Here is a 12948-nt window from a genome sequence, read left to right as displayed (position 1 = left end):
AATATTTATTGTTAAAACAAATGGTCGAATTTTTAGGTAATCGATTTGTATTTGTTGATGGGCTATGATCTGAAGTAGACAAGACCAAGAGTAAGTTGAGTAAAAAATCAATATTATGAAGTTCTTTGATGTAAAGTAAGGCTCAAGTTACTTAATTTGAAAGTCCACTCAAATTGGTTTTCAAACTTCTTTTCGGTGATTTAATTTAAGAATTTAATTTTGATGTATTTATTCATTTATCTAATTTTGTTTTGGATAATCTTTTATGCAAGGAATGTAAAGAAAAGCAAATATTTTTATTGGTGTGGCAACGTGATATGTAATTTGATATTTGTACAATTTTTTTACATTATATTAAAGTTAAATTTCTAATTTCATATGTGAACTTAACTTTTATAACCAATCAAATCATATTTGGTATATTTTATCAAGAGAAATGTTAAAAAATTGCTAGATTAAATATATTAAAGTAATGGCTAAAAGTACTTCTTTGCTTCGTTTACGCTACTATGATGTAGATAGTGAAGAGCTAAGTTCTTTTTTTTTTTTTTTTTAACCAAAGATAGGAATATTCGAACCGACGACCTCTAAATGAGTATGGGGAGACTATGTCGTTTGAGTTATAGCTCGTTGGCTCGCGAAGAGCTAAGTTGACGATGATGTGATAATAAATGATATGGAATCAATTTAGTCTTATTTTTTCAATTCTAGTTAAAAAATATAAATATAAATTAACTTTTATGAATTAACAATAAGCTTTTATATATATATTTTTCAAAATTAGGAATGTGATTCGAATCCGCAACTTCTAGGTGGCATAAGCTCGTTGGCATAGTTATTCTATATTCATCTAAAAGTTGCGAATTCAAGTCTCACTTTGAAATTTAAAAGAATTAGCTTATATTTTTTTTCATTTTAACTTTCTTTTTTTGAAAAAATGTTTATACGCTCCAAATTATGGTTTTAAAAATCGGACCAAATAGTCGAATCGGTCCAACCGAGAACTGACAATGAAAACAGTTCAATTCGCTATAAATAACCGTTTATTAGAAAATTGCTCGAAATCGCTAAACCGGCAGGAAACCGGACGGTTGGACCGGACCAGTAACCGCCCGGTTCTTGTTAAATGGCACCGTTTTGGTTTTAAAGAAAAAAAAAAAAAAATCCCCTAACGGTCAGCCCTCACTCACCCCTTCTCCCAACACCCCCTGTTCGTGATCTATCTCTGAACTCAAGCAAAGTTCAAAATCACCCAACCAAACCCTAGGTTCTCCCTGCAACGGTTCTGAGACAGTGCCGCCGCCGTCCGTGCTGTCGTCGCCTCCGCGTCCTCTCTTGTAGCCCAGGCCCTCTCTTGTAGCTCGGCGTCCTCCTTCCCGCTGTCCCCGTCCTCCCTGGCTTCTCTTTCGAGGTTGGAGTAGCTCGCCGCCGTCTCGCCGGTCGCCGTTCGTGTCTCCACTGAAGGTTAGTGGCACTGCTTTCACTTCTTCGGTTCTTCTCTTCCTTTTATGCTCTGTTTGCTGATTTTTGAACGTGAAATTGTGAATGGATTAATGGAAATCAAATAATTGATTTTGTGCTGCTGCTCTTTTTTTTTAATTCCTGAAATTTTTGTTGAAATTTTCTTGTTGCTGCTAAAAATGGAAATCAAATCATTATTGAAATTTTTTGTTTAGCTTTATTGATTTCAGGTTTAGTGTGATTAGGGATTATTTGTTGCTGTTTTGTAATGTTTGTTGCTGAATGTTAAAAATCGAAATCAAATCAAATGCTGTTTGTTGCTGAATGATAATTTTTGTTGCTGAATGCTGAATGCTGTTGGTAGTATTAATTTTGTGCTGCTATTAATTTTCTGGCTGTAATGCTGCTGCTGCTGTGGGTTCTGGATTCTGGTGTGCTGTGGTGTGTTTTGTGGCTCTGCTGTGTTGATCATCTTTCTCAACTGTCAATGTTCGCTCTCCACTCTTCACTTGCGTTGTGTTGATCATCTTTCTCAATTGTCAATGTTCTTTATCAGAACTGAGAAGGAAAATGGCAATCTGAACCAGCAAAAGGAAATAGATTTCCACAGCATCAGCGCATGCTCACACTCGCAGGAACAAGAAAACTAACTCTTTTTCTGCCCTCTGGTACCTCTTCATCTTTCCTTCTATTTCTGCACTCCTTCATTGTATAGTAAGTCAACTCTTTGGATTACTGGTCTGGCATAATTGAATTGGAGATTCAAGAGACACAGTTAATTTCTTAATACTGAAAATTCACCCTTAATTTTGATCTAATTGTTTTGTTTAGTAGGAACTAATAGAATCTCTTCATGGCTTTATCATTGTTGTTTTCCAAGTTATACTAGTTTCTTGTAAGAGAATTAAAGCTAGCTAGTCTTGCCTTCCATCTTGCACAAATAGGAATATGTAAATAGGGCCATCTTATCAAAACTATAGTCACAATTAAGAAGTTTAATTTAATAATATATGATGCAGATATGCCTATGGTACAGATATTTGAGTAGAAACGAAGTATTTGTACATTATAGCTTGCATATGTTGCGGAATAGGATAATAACAATTAAGAATATCGAGTATTGATATACTTGTTCTCTCTCTTTGAAATGTTACTTTCTGTATTTACTGTTTTTAATTTAGCTTTGCATTCTCTTAGGACTTCTTGGAACAGCGATTATAGTGTTGTTTATTGGGTTTCTTTCAATATATCATGGTGTTATCTGATATCTTCACACTTTGTACTATTTGAATTGGCATTTCTTTCAATAGTCACTCACAAGCTGCTTCTATATTCTAGAAGTTTAATTATAATTTATTTATTATTTTATTCTAAAACGGTTTTTTTGGTTGAATCACAGTTAGACCGGTTGAATCAGTGAAAGAATTCCCTAAACAAGAGAGAGATTACAGTACAGACGCCAGACGCCAGACGCCAGACGCCGTTGAGAGTTGAGAAACTCCAACTCTAACTAGCCAACCCTGCGGTTCTTCTTTGAATCCCCATATGAGAAGCAGCAGCAGAATACTTGTAAAGCTCCTCAAACGACATTCACACACTGCCACGTCATCATCACGATTCTCCACTCCCCCTCCCCACGAAGTCGTCGAACCCTTCTACGACCTCTCAGACGTCATCGTTTCAGCCTCCCGTGACCCTCCTTCCCCATCCCCATGGCTCCCCCAAATCCTCTCCCTCCTCGACGGTTCCCCTTCCATGGAATCCAACCTCACCTCCTTCTGCAACAAATTCCTTATCACTCTCTCCCCCAACTTCGTCTCCCACACCCTCCGCTCCCTCACCAACCAACCCCTCCTTGCCACGCGCTTCTTCCACTGGGCTCACTCTCAACCTAGCTACTCCCATTCCCTCCATTCCTACGTCTCTCTCATCGAAACCCTCTCCTTTTCTTCATCCTTCGATTCCACTGTGTTCCAGAACATTCTACAAGAATTCAAGTGCCGGAAGTTTAAATTAACTGCCGCCGCCGTTAACTCCTTGCTCAGGAGCTTTGCCGCAGTTGGCATGGTGGAGGAGCTGTTGTGGATGTGGCGGAACATGAAGGAGGATGGCCTTGAGCCGAATTTGTATAATTTCAATTCGTTGATGAACGGATTGATTAATGCCGGTATGGTGGAATCGGCGGTTAGGGTTTTCGAGGCGATGAGGGAGGTTAATGTGAGGCCGGATTCGGTTAGTTACAATACGGTTATTAAAGGGTATTGTAAGGTTGGGAAAACTAGGAAGGCCTTGGAGATGATTAGGGAGATGGAGGCTGGGGATGATGGTGGTAATGTGGGGCCGGATAAGGTTAGTTACATGACGGTTATGCAGGCGTGTTATGGCGAAGGGGATGTGGATTGTTGTGTGAGGCTTTACCATGAGATGAAGGAGAAGGGGTTGGTGGTTCCTCCACATGCTTATAGTTTGGTGGTGTGTGGGCTTTGCAGGCAAGGGAAGGTTGTTGAGGGTCTCAATGTGTTTGAAGAGATGAGAAGGGATAGTTGCGGAGCCAATAAGGCGGTGTACACGGCGTTGATCGATGGTTATGCAAAAACTGGGAATGTTGACGGGGCGATGAGGTTGTTTGAGAGGATGAGACAGGAGGGGATTAAACCGGATGAAGTTACTTATGGGGCGATTGTTAATGGTTTGTGTAAGGGTGGGAGAGTGGAGGAAGCTTTGGGTTATTTAGAGTTTTGTAAAGAGAATGGTGTCATGGTGAATGCAGTATTTTACTCGAGTTTGATTGATGGCCTTGGGAAGGCTGGGAGAGTTGATGAAGCCGAGAAGTTGTTTTATGAGATGGTTGATAAGGGGTGCCCCCCGGATTCTTATTGCTATAATGCACTTATCGATGGATGGTGTAAAGGTGGGAGGATTGATGAAGCATTGGCACTGTTTAAACGGATGGAGGAGGACGGTTGCGAGCAGACTGTGTATACGTATACCATACTTATCAGTGAGCTTTTTAAAGTGCACCGGAATGAAGAGGCATTGAAATTATGGGACATGATGATAGATAAGGGCATAACACCAAATGTTGCTTGCTTTAGGGCTCTTTCAATTGGACTCTGTCTTTCGGGCAAGGTAGCGAGAGCTTGTAAGATCTTGGATGAGCTGGCACCCATGGGGATTGTTCTTGAAACAGCTTATGAAGACATGATTAATGTGTTGTGCAAAGCCGGCCGGGTGAAGGAAGCCTGCAAGTTAGCCGATGGGATTGTGGACAGAGGTAGAGAAATTCCTGGAAAAGTTAGAACATTGATGATCAATGCGTTGAGGAAGGCTGGTAATGCAGATTTGGCTATAAGGCTGATGCATAGCAAGATTGGTATTGGGTATGACCGGATGCGTAGTGTTAAAAAGAGAGTGAAGTTCCAAACCCTTATTGACAGCTGACTCTGTTTTTCGCCAGGTATTGCACCTTCAAAATTGACAAAGGTCAAAGCTTGTATATGTATGGAAGTATAGCCATGCCTGGTTGTTGCGTTGTTAGTGAACTTAACTGTTTGTTGATACCAGGAACTATTATTAATTGACTGGGTTGGGATGATTAAATTCAGGATCTAATATTTCATGTTCAACCGAGGCGATTCATGTAACATGAGTCTTGGTTACATCTCTTCAGGTGCTGGAACCTTGGTTAGTAACTTTACAAGATTAGAATGTCGATAGTTGTGGCGACCGGCAACCTATTTGTCACCACTGCTGCAGGTTTTGCTGCATCATATTTATTGTATTATACAGAATCAAGTTTCGTGGAAGGTGGAAGCTTTTGCCGGCAGCATTCTTTGCCTACATTTTCCCATCTAAATGCATTGATAACATGTGCACTAAATCATTGATCATGTGATAGAATGTCATTAGTTAGTTACTTGTATATAAGGTGAGAGAAAATCAGTTGAGAAACTAAGGGGTTTTGGTGAGTTTTGAGGAGAAAAAGGAGAGAAGCTCTTGAATGAGCCTCTCATCCCTGTATTTAATTCAGGTTCTTGAATCATGTTGACTAATATCTTATTCAATAAACATATTTCTTACATTTTTTTAATACTGCTCTTCAGTCTCTGAACTAACTTCATCATTGTTAGATTCTTATAATGGTACTACATTATGGGACCAAAATGCAAATGGCGCAAGAAATCTTTCATACATTGAAAAAAAAATTGTACAGAACAAAACTAATTTCTTTGGCACTCCAAATTTCCAAATCCTAACTTGCAAGTACACATTGTAGCATTCAAATTAACAAAGTTGACCCCCTTTTCACATGACTAACTAGAAGAGGAAAGGCTCAACATGAAAAAAGGGTAGAGAGGGTAGTTTTTTTATGGCGAACAAGAACAAAGAAAAGTTATTGTCATGTTACGTATAACGATATTCAATTTGCATGTTACATACTCTTCAAAAGTAATTCATGTGAACCAATGAGATCTACTTGGTCCCCCCTCTTTTTTTTTTCATTCTCAGTACTTTAGGGCAGAATTGGTATTTGGTTTCATTTTCTATCTTTCATTATTGATTTTATATCTTACATGCTAATAAAAGATTTTTGCAATTTCCTTTTTAATATCCCCCTCTTACGTGAATACCAGGTGAAGAATTTTGCCCATTAATGTGTAAAATTGAGTCACTTCTTGAAGACGAATAAAAGACCTTGCATCAAATCCATAGCACTCATGAATTTTGTGTGGAGTATTGGTGTTTCATATCACTGCATGTTTGATAACCAATACTAATTAGTTTGACCCAATTTCTTGACTTTTATTTTCAATTAGAACAAAAAATAGAACATTAGTCTTATGGTCGTGCCATCAAGTATTGATGATTAATTCCTCAACTACCAACTTACTTTTGAATTCTCCATCAGTCTTATGTCCGTGCCATCCAGTTGGATGATAAGATGGTCTTTGATTTGGTTGAAAGTGGAAATATCTCATAAACCAACCTTCATTTAGGAAGGTACTCCTCGTTAATAATGAATTCTATTTTCTTGCAAATCCTTTCATGAATTTTTGGAGGCTGTTCGACCACATCCAATTGTTTATATTCTATAACTATCTGTGAAATTGTCTTCGGGTTTTTCTATATGTAAGGGAGTTGAACAATTTCAACAAGCTTTGGATATTTCATCACAATGTGTGCTTGCACAATATGAACTTGCTTTTGGGGCTCCTTTGTTTAGCAAAAGATTGCATGAACTTGGGACCATTTATGTGGGGGGCTTCTTTGTTAGAGGTTTGTTTTATAGAAATTGTTTGGATGCTGTGGCATTCGTTTTTAAGTTCAAATAAAATCTTCCATTTAAACAACTTTTAGTAACGCTTGAATTGACTGCAGGAAGCATCTGAGGTTGCAAGAGCAAGTGCTTATTCTGTTAGGAATGTCTCATGTATTGGGAAATTATATGTTGATGTTCAGGTATCATTTGTTTTGTTAGTATTAAAAGGATTTCTTTGTTTTCAACATTTTATATTTTCAGGCATATGTTGGTGTCATGGCATGGACGTGGATCTTCTTCTCTGGTAATATATTATTCAATGATGTCTTATTTTCAATTTCTGGATGGCCTATCATTGTTAGTTTCATACTTATGAACTGATTTTTGCTGAGATTCAATATTAACAGAGGCCAATTCTCCTTGAAGATTGAGTGTGCCTTAAATGCCCCATTAAAGAGTTGTTTAAGACATGATTCAGGAACTGGATAAGAACATTCAGAAAATATACTGCAGCATTGCTATCGGTTGCATTGCTGAGGCTTGCTTGGATTGACCGACTACCCTTGCCAGATATATGAAAAGTAGTATGAAAGAAGTTTACATGTCAAAGATAGGTAGTTAATGCAGTTATGCGTATTTCAGTTTATATGTTTATGCCTAGCTATGAAGATGGAAACTAATAAGCTAAAGCCTTATCTCGGTTGTCAAACCCGTGAGTTGTAATTATTGAACCAAATAATTTCGACAGTGTAGCATTAAGAGTTATAATACCAGGAAGTTCATGACCACGGAGGTATGACCATTATAAAGCAGCCCGCGCGTATGCGCGGGTCATACACTAGTTGCATAAAATTGGCACACAAGTTTATATAAAAAAGCAATAATACATGAATTAGGTGTTCTTTGATCCAAACTCATAAAAATGCATAATTAAAAGAACAAATAAGTAGTTGATATAGATTAGACAGCTATTGAGCACAACGGAACATCCATCCATCCTGTTCTAGTTTCAAAGATATTGCAACAATAATGGCAAAAAGCATGGATCATAAATCACAAGAAAAATTGGAAGGGGAAAAATGTTTCAAATATAATGTTAATGTAGCAGAGTATGTCACATAACAATGTTACAGAACATCAAATGCCACCCTTACACTAGTCATCATTCTCCTCCTCATCATCATCTCTCTGATGTAGTTTTGAAATTTCACTCTGAATTCTCTCTAGGATCTGCCTCTTTTGTGTTTCAAGATCCTTATGGAACTCCATCCTCATCTTTTCCAGTTCCACCATCTGCTGCCTTCTACTGCTCTCAATCTTCTCATATATCTCGCCGAATTTCTGAATGGAATTGGCAAGCAATCTGAATGAGGATGCATCATAGTCGCTGTACCTTGCATACCTTCTTTTCTTATGTTTATGTCCATTTGAACCTTGTTCGCCAAAGGATTCAGAATTCCCAGGACTATCCCTCATCTGATCAAACCCATTTGCGCGGTTCAAATAAACTCGAGGATTCGTAAACACATATTCTCCGGAGTCCAAACCGCATGAGAGACCTGATTGCTGCGCTGGAGAGGACATCAGCTTATCCATCCTCTGAAAATAAACCCACTTGCAAGTTCCACTACCCATTTTCTCTGATTTAGCCTTCTCCTTCTTGTACTTCTTCTTCAAGGTATCTAACCGGTTTCGACACTGAGCATCTTTCCTTTCAATCTTGGAAACTTTTGATACCTTCTCTCCAACTTCTTGCCATTCCTCAGACCGAAGACTCTTCCTCCCATGTTGAAGAAACTTATCACCCCAAGCATCAAGAAGAACGAAAGTCTCGCGCTCGGTCCAATCAGTAAGGGAGTTCCTACCACCAGAAGATGGTTTAGGGGTTGAAGGAGCCGCAGCCGATGGCGCTGGTACCCGGGGTGCAAATTCATAAGCTGAAATCAAACTCTTCAGCTTTCGCTTTTTCGGGTGCCACTCCATATCATCATCAACCTTCATGCTATATATTTTCGGCTTAGCATCATCATCATCTTCCTCATCCTCCTCATCATCCTCCTCCTCGCCATCATCATTGTTACCACCAATTTCATCCCCATCCCTGTCTTCATCATCACCTTCCTCAACATTGTTGGGGACAGCATTCCTTTGGGAATCAACATCATCACCATCATCATGATCTTCTTCTATTATCTGTTCTTCATCTTCATCTTCTTCATCCTCCTTCTCCTCCTCATTATCATTGGCATTGTCATTATGTTCCACAAAATCATTTGCAACTGGCTGAATATACTGTGAAGTCCGAACCGGAAGTCTCCTATGACTCAGATAGCCATAACCCTGGTGATTAACACCATATGGGTTAGAGGGATACCTTAGATCATCATCCTCAGTTCCATCCATTTAGAAAACAATAACCTCCAATTGCAAGGAAATAAAAACAAGAGAACAAATATTTCCCTCAATTATTACTTTTTTCTTTTAAAGGAAAAAATTCCAAACTTTGAACAATAAAATTGTCAATTAACAACTCATATTTGGACACAACATTTGAACATATGTTACATATCCCAGGTTTGATTCCCAAAATCCAATCCCTCCAGGTAAATAGATTCTTATTCCAGATTCAACTAAGGTTCAATAATTTATTGAAAAAGAAAAAAAAAAAATCTAACATGAAATAAACTTATCCTTTGTTTCTAATATGGAAACTGTGAAGCTTCATTGGCACAAATCAGTAATGCAGGGAGAAAAAGAAAAATGCTTCAACCTCTCAATTCCCAATTATTTTTCATCTTTCATTTCACAACTTAAATCATCATAGAAATAAATAGGGATGATACCCAGAGAGTAAAAAAAAATTGATTGAACTGAAAAGGAAAGTAGAAATATTTTAAAGAGACAAATAATTCAGAAGCTCAAATCAAATTAAAAGAAAATGAGGAGACATGACTCTTACCTAAAAGAAGGGCAATTTTTCCATAAACGGAAAAGAAAAGAAGGAAAACAGAATTCAAATTCACAAACTTTACCCTCTGAAGTGATTGCAAAGGATGCAAAGTTTGTAAATTTCAAATTGAATGAAGAGCAAAATCGAATATTGAAGAAAAGTAATGACAAGAAAATGGGTAGAGAGAGAATAGGTGAACTGAAAAAAGCAGAAGCAGGTGCAGAGTATAGAACTACAGATACTATATAGATAGAAAATAGTTGCTGCTAATGTACGCCTCATGTGTTCACACTTGCTATATTTTATTTTATTATTTTTTCAGTTATTAATAAAATGATATCTGAAAATTTATATTAATTATTTTAACATTACTATATAATTTTTTTTAATATACATGGATAATTAAGAGGTTGCGAGTTCGAGTCTTATATTTTGGTTAAAAAAAAAAAAATTTAACACTGTTTGGATCAACAATTTTTTTAATTGGAGTCAACACATTTGATTAATTATTAGGTCGGCGGCATTCATCAATCAATTGGTTTTGGATTTTTTTTATTGCTATTATTATTTTTCTTTATTAATCATGGATTAATATTTTAATATCAATGTTTAGAACGAATCATTCTAAATGGGTGTCCCACATCTAAAGTGGCCCATTTCAGTGATTTGCAAGTAAGATACGTACATTGGCCACAATATACCAAAAAGAAGAATTCAACATTTGTAGCTCTTTTACTGTTTCTTGCTCAAATAATTTTCTAAAGAATATATTTAGGAATAAGTTATTTTCGTGTTGGCATTTATATTTTAAGAATATAGTATAAGTGTATAACTATTCTAAAATGCCTCCAATAAATTCAACTCAGAAAATTATTCAACAACTAATCAAACATGTTCTACATATAAGCATTTAAGTCCATAAAATTTCACCAAATTTTCAATTAAAACATGATCTTTATACTATAGAAAATTGTACTTTGTGCATTATCATCAACAGAAAATTGTGCTTTCTAATTTAAGTTGAATCACTTTTTCATTTGTTGTAACATTTACTCATGTTTGGGTTCTTTCCACAAATTGGGGGAGTAAATTCAAACTTCATAAGTATGATATGTCAAATCTAATACCTAATCAAACCCGCTCTAAGGGCTAGCTATGAATTCATGAAAAAAAAAGCATTGATTCAAGTCACTTTTGTGCCCAAAACATGGAGTTAAGACGACTGGTTAAGAATCACAGAGACAAATTCAGATCTATCTTCTGGTGCAACTGTGAAAATGCTGTCAAGCAAGTTCTTGTTCATCACAATGGTAACGGCAGCCCTCATCCTTTGTTCAACATTCAAACCATCAATGCCTTTCAGGAGTGAATTTAGATTCTGTGCTCGTTCGGATCGCTCTTTCTCAAGCTTGAAGCAAGAAATGAATTCACTTACAGCGTTTGCTAATTGCTCCTGAGAGCTATGGATCATGTTGATTGTTTCATTTACTGTGTTGAGCACATTTACATCACCATTGTTAGCTCTTTTTCTTTTCTTGTTTGCTTGGATAGTAAAGGCAGAAGAAGCTGTATCATCCTGTGATGTATTCTCAATTTCAGGCACCTAGAAGTTCAAGAAAGAATAAATTCAACTTGATAGAAGATAGCCGGAAAAAAACAGGGATCTGAACCACAGAATCAGAGTTTCTCACAATCAATTTGATTATATATTTATACCTGAGAATCAGCTTCATGTTCAGCTTCTACTTCACCAACACTTGAATCTGAATCCGAATCCGAATCCGAAGCCATTGCTATTTGACTACTACGATTCAACTTTCTTCTCTTATTTTTCTTCTTGAAATGCTCTACAACCAATTCTAAACAAGTTATTAGGACCTTCATGGTAAGACAATTCAGCATATGCAACTGCACAATGAACATTGCAATAATTTTCTCCTTCTTGTTTCGCAAAGTTTGATCATCCATGCTGTGAAAAAAATACCAAAAAGCATAATCTCAAATTTCAGATGAGAAAACGCATTAACTTTAACATATTAGCTTAAATTGTTCAATGTTACATCCCAAACTAAGAAATTATCATCCAAAAAAAATTATGAAACAATTACAAAGCAATCTAAATTCTAAACCTATATACACATATAACCAAAGCAACATGAAAAACAAAAATACATGGAGATTTATACAAATTCAGAATTCTAACCCTATAATTGCACAGAATGTGGATTTCGTACTCCAAATTTTGCCAACGATTGCGTTACGTACCACTCTTAATCTGTAATTGATTGAGTTTCCATAAAAAAATTTCACTGTGTTGCATCTACGTGTATTCACTTGCATTTTATCGTTATATGAATAATTTAAAAAACAAATGAACGAACGAAAGAAAGCTAAGGAATCACCTTATCGCCGTGGAAGGTCACCGGAGAAGTGGTTCCGTCGTCCGCTTCTGTCGTCGATTGTAAGAAGGAAGAGACGAAATGGGAGTGGAGAGTAGGTCAACAGTGAAAAGAAAATGGGATTTTGGGTAAATTTTGAGCGTTTAGTTTTTTTTTTTTTGGAAAAATCTAGGCCAGCAACTTTGTTAAATTTTGGCTGTAACCAGTAAAAAAAAGTGAGCCATTGAATGAAATTTCACACCAATCTCACACCATTAAAATTATCATTAGTGACTATTTGATGGCTACAAATCACAAATATTATTTGTCCCTAACATTCTTCTTTTTTTTTTTTCATTTCTAGTAATTTTTGTTTTTTAAATTTTATGCAAAAGAAGTCATCAAGTGAATACAGAAGGTGAATTTTTTTTTTTGGTGAATACCGAAGATGAAAATTTAATACACACTAAACAGAATTTATTATTTTTTACATTTTGTTTGTGAAATTGTATAAATAAAAAAATATTAAAAATAAAACATAGAATATAAATCAAATTCTTCTTTATTTTTTTTAGCAAAAATATTACTCACACTCAAAATTAGTCATGTCTTTTTCTAATTATTGCAAGAAATGTGGGATGCGTAATAATAGGTAATACACCACACTTCAACTGTAAAATGGCCTGGAAATTGGTGTTACTCAGAGTTATAGTAGTTGCCTAGTTGGAAATGTATAACTAGGATTGGTAATATTAATCTTATTGGCGGATATTCAATCTGATCTTTTCCGTTCGAATAGGGTCGATAATTCAATTTGTAACATGTCATGTTAAGAGCTATGAGTTTAAGCTAAATCTAATTTAATCAACTAGCATCTTTAAATATTATAATTATAATGT

The 12948-nt window shown here is 36.2% G+C and overlaps 3 protein-coding genes and 1 long non-coding RNA gene across 16 annotated transcripts; 1 reads left to right on the top strand and 3 right to left on the bottom strand.

Moving 5' to 3' along the window:
• LOC110266294 lies at window positions 1292–2649 on the bottom strand. The gene is made up of 2 exons (XR_002353521.1): window positions 2091–2649; window positions 1292–1458 (listed from the first exon to the last, which is right to left on the bottom strand). It is a non-coding gene; the product is annotated as an uncharacterized LOC110266294 (long non-coding RNA).
• LOC107617211 (pentatricopeptide repeat-containing protein At1g03560, mitochondrial) lies at window positions 2093–7504 on the top strand. 8 transcript variants are annotated; one of them, XR_002353518.1, is made up of 4 exons: window positions 2912–4918; window positions 5132–6738; window positions 6841–7025; window positions 7129–7491. XR_002353518.1 is itself a non-coding variant. In XM_021110669.1 (2 exons), exon 1 carries the CDS (start codon window positions 3007–3009, stop codon window positions 4900–4902), a length of 1896 nt encoding a protein of 631 aa, XP_020966328.1. In that variant the 5' UTR covers window positions 2912–3006; the 3' UTR covers window positions 4903–4918; window positions 6983–7504. The 8 variants fall into 8 exon arrangements, 1 of the variants encoding a protein (XP_020966328.1); XR_002353516.1 differs by having other exon boundaries at window positions 2912–6738; window positions 6841–6921; window positions 6983–7025; XR_002353520.1 differs by lacking the exons at window positions 2912–4918; window positions 5132–6738 and adding an exon at window positions 2093–2129 and having other exon boundaries at window positions 7129–7504.
• LOC107618647 (trihelix transcription factor ASIL1) lies at window positions 7652–9905 on the bottom strand. The gene is made up of 2 exons (XM_021110670.1): window positions 9681–9905; window positions 7652–9139 (listed from the first exon to the last, which is right to left on the bottom strand). The coding sequence occupies exon 2, from the start codon at window positions 9122–9124 to the stop codon at window positions 7877–7879; it is 1248 nt and encodes a 415-aa protein (XP_020966329.1). The 5' UTR covers window positions 9125–9139; window positions 9681–9905; the 3' UTR covers window positions 7652–7876.
• Window positions 10676–12235, bottom strand: LOC107616654. 6 transcript variants are annotated; one of them, XM_016318608.2, is made up of 4 exons: window positions 12074–12235; window positions 11875–11946; window positions 11388–11640; window positions 10676–11274 (listed from the first exon to the last, which is right to left on the bottom strand). In XM_016318608.2, exons 3-4 carry the CDS (start codon window positions 11637–11639, stop codon window positions 10885–10887), a joined length of 642 nt encoding a protein of 213 aa, XP_016174094.1. In that variant the 5' UTR covers window position 11640; window positions 11875–11946; window positions 12074–12235; the 3' UTR covers window positions 10676–10884. The 6 variants fall into 6 exon arrangements, with proteins under 6 accessions (XP_016174094.1, XP_020967251.1, XP_016174096.1 ...); XM_021111592.1 differs by having other exon boundaries at window positions 11388–11530; window positions 12074–12234; XM_016318610.2 differs by having other exon boundaries at window positions 11388–11518; window positions 12074–12234.

Source organism: Arachis ipaensis, chromosome B09 (assembly GCF_000816755.2).
Source record: "Arachis ipaensis cultivar K30076 chromosome B09, Araip1.1, whole genome shotgun sequence".
Taxonomy (NCBI): domain Eukaryota; kingdom Viridiplantae; phylum Streptophyta; class Magnoliopsida; order Fabales; family Fabaceae; genus Arachis; species Arachis ipaensis.
The sequence above is the reverse complement of the archived record's forward strand: the minus strand, read 5'-3'. Positions and strand labels throughout refer to the sequence as shown.

Bases quoted from the DNA above. Each gene is read 5' to 3' on its own strand.
- LOC107617211 (XM_021110669.1), top strand. From the start codon at position 3,007: ATGAGAAGCAGCAGCAGAATACTTGTAAAGCTCCTCAAACGACATTCA.
- LOC107616654 (XM_016318608.2), bottom strand. From the start codon at position 11,639: ATGGATGATCAAACTTTGCGAAACAAGAAGGAGAAAATTATTGCAATG. The intron at 11,275-11,387 runs GTATAAATATAT...TTGAACTTCTAG, and splicing joins AACATGAAGCTGATTCTCAG to GTGCCTGAAATTGAGAATAC.
- LOC107618647 (XM_021110670.1), bottom strand. From the start codon at position 9,124: ATGGATGGAACTGAGGATGATGATCTAAGGTATCCCTCTAACCCATAT.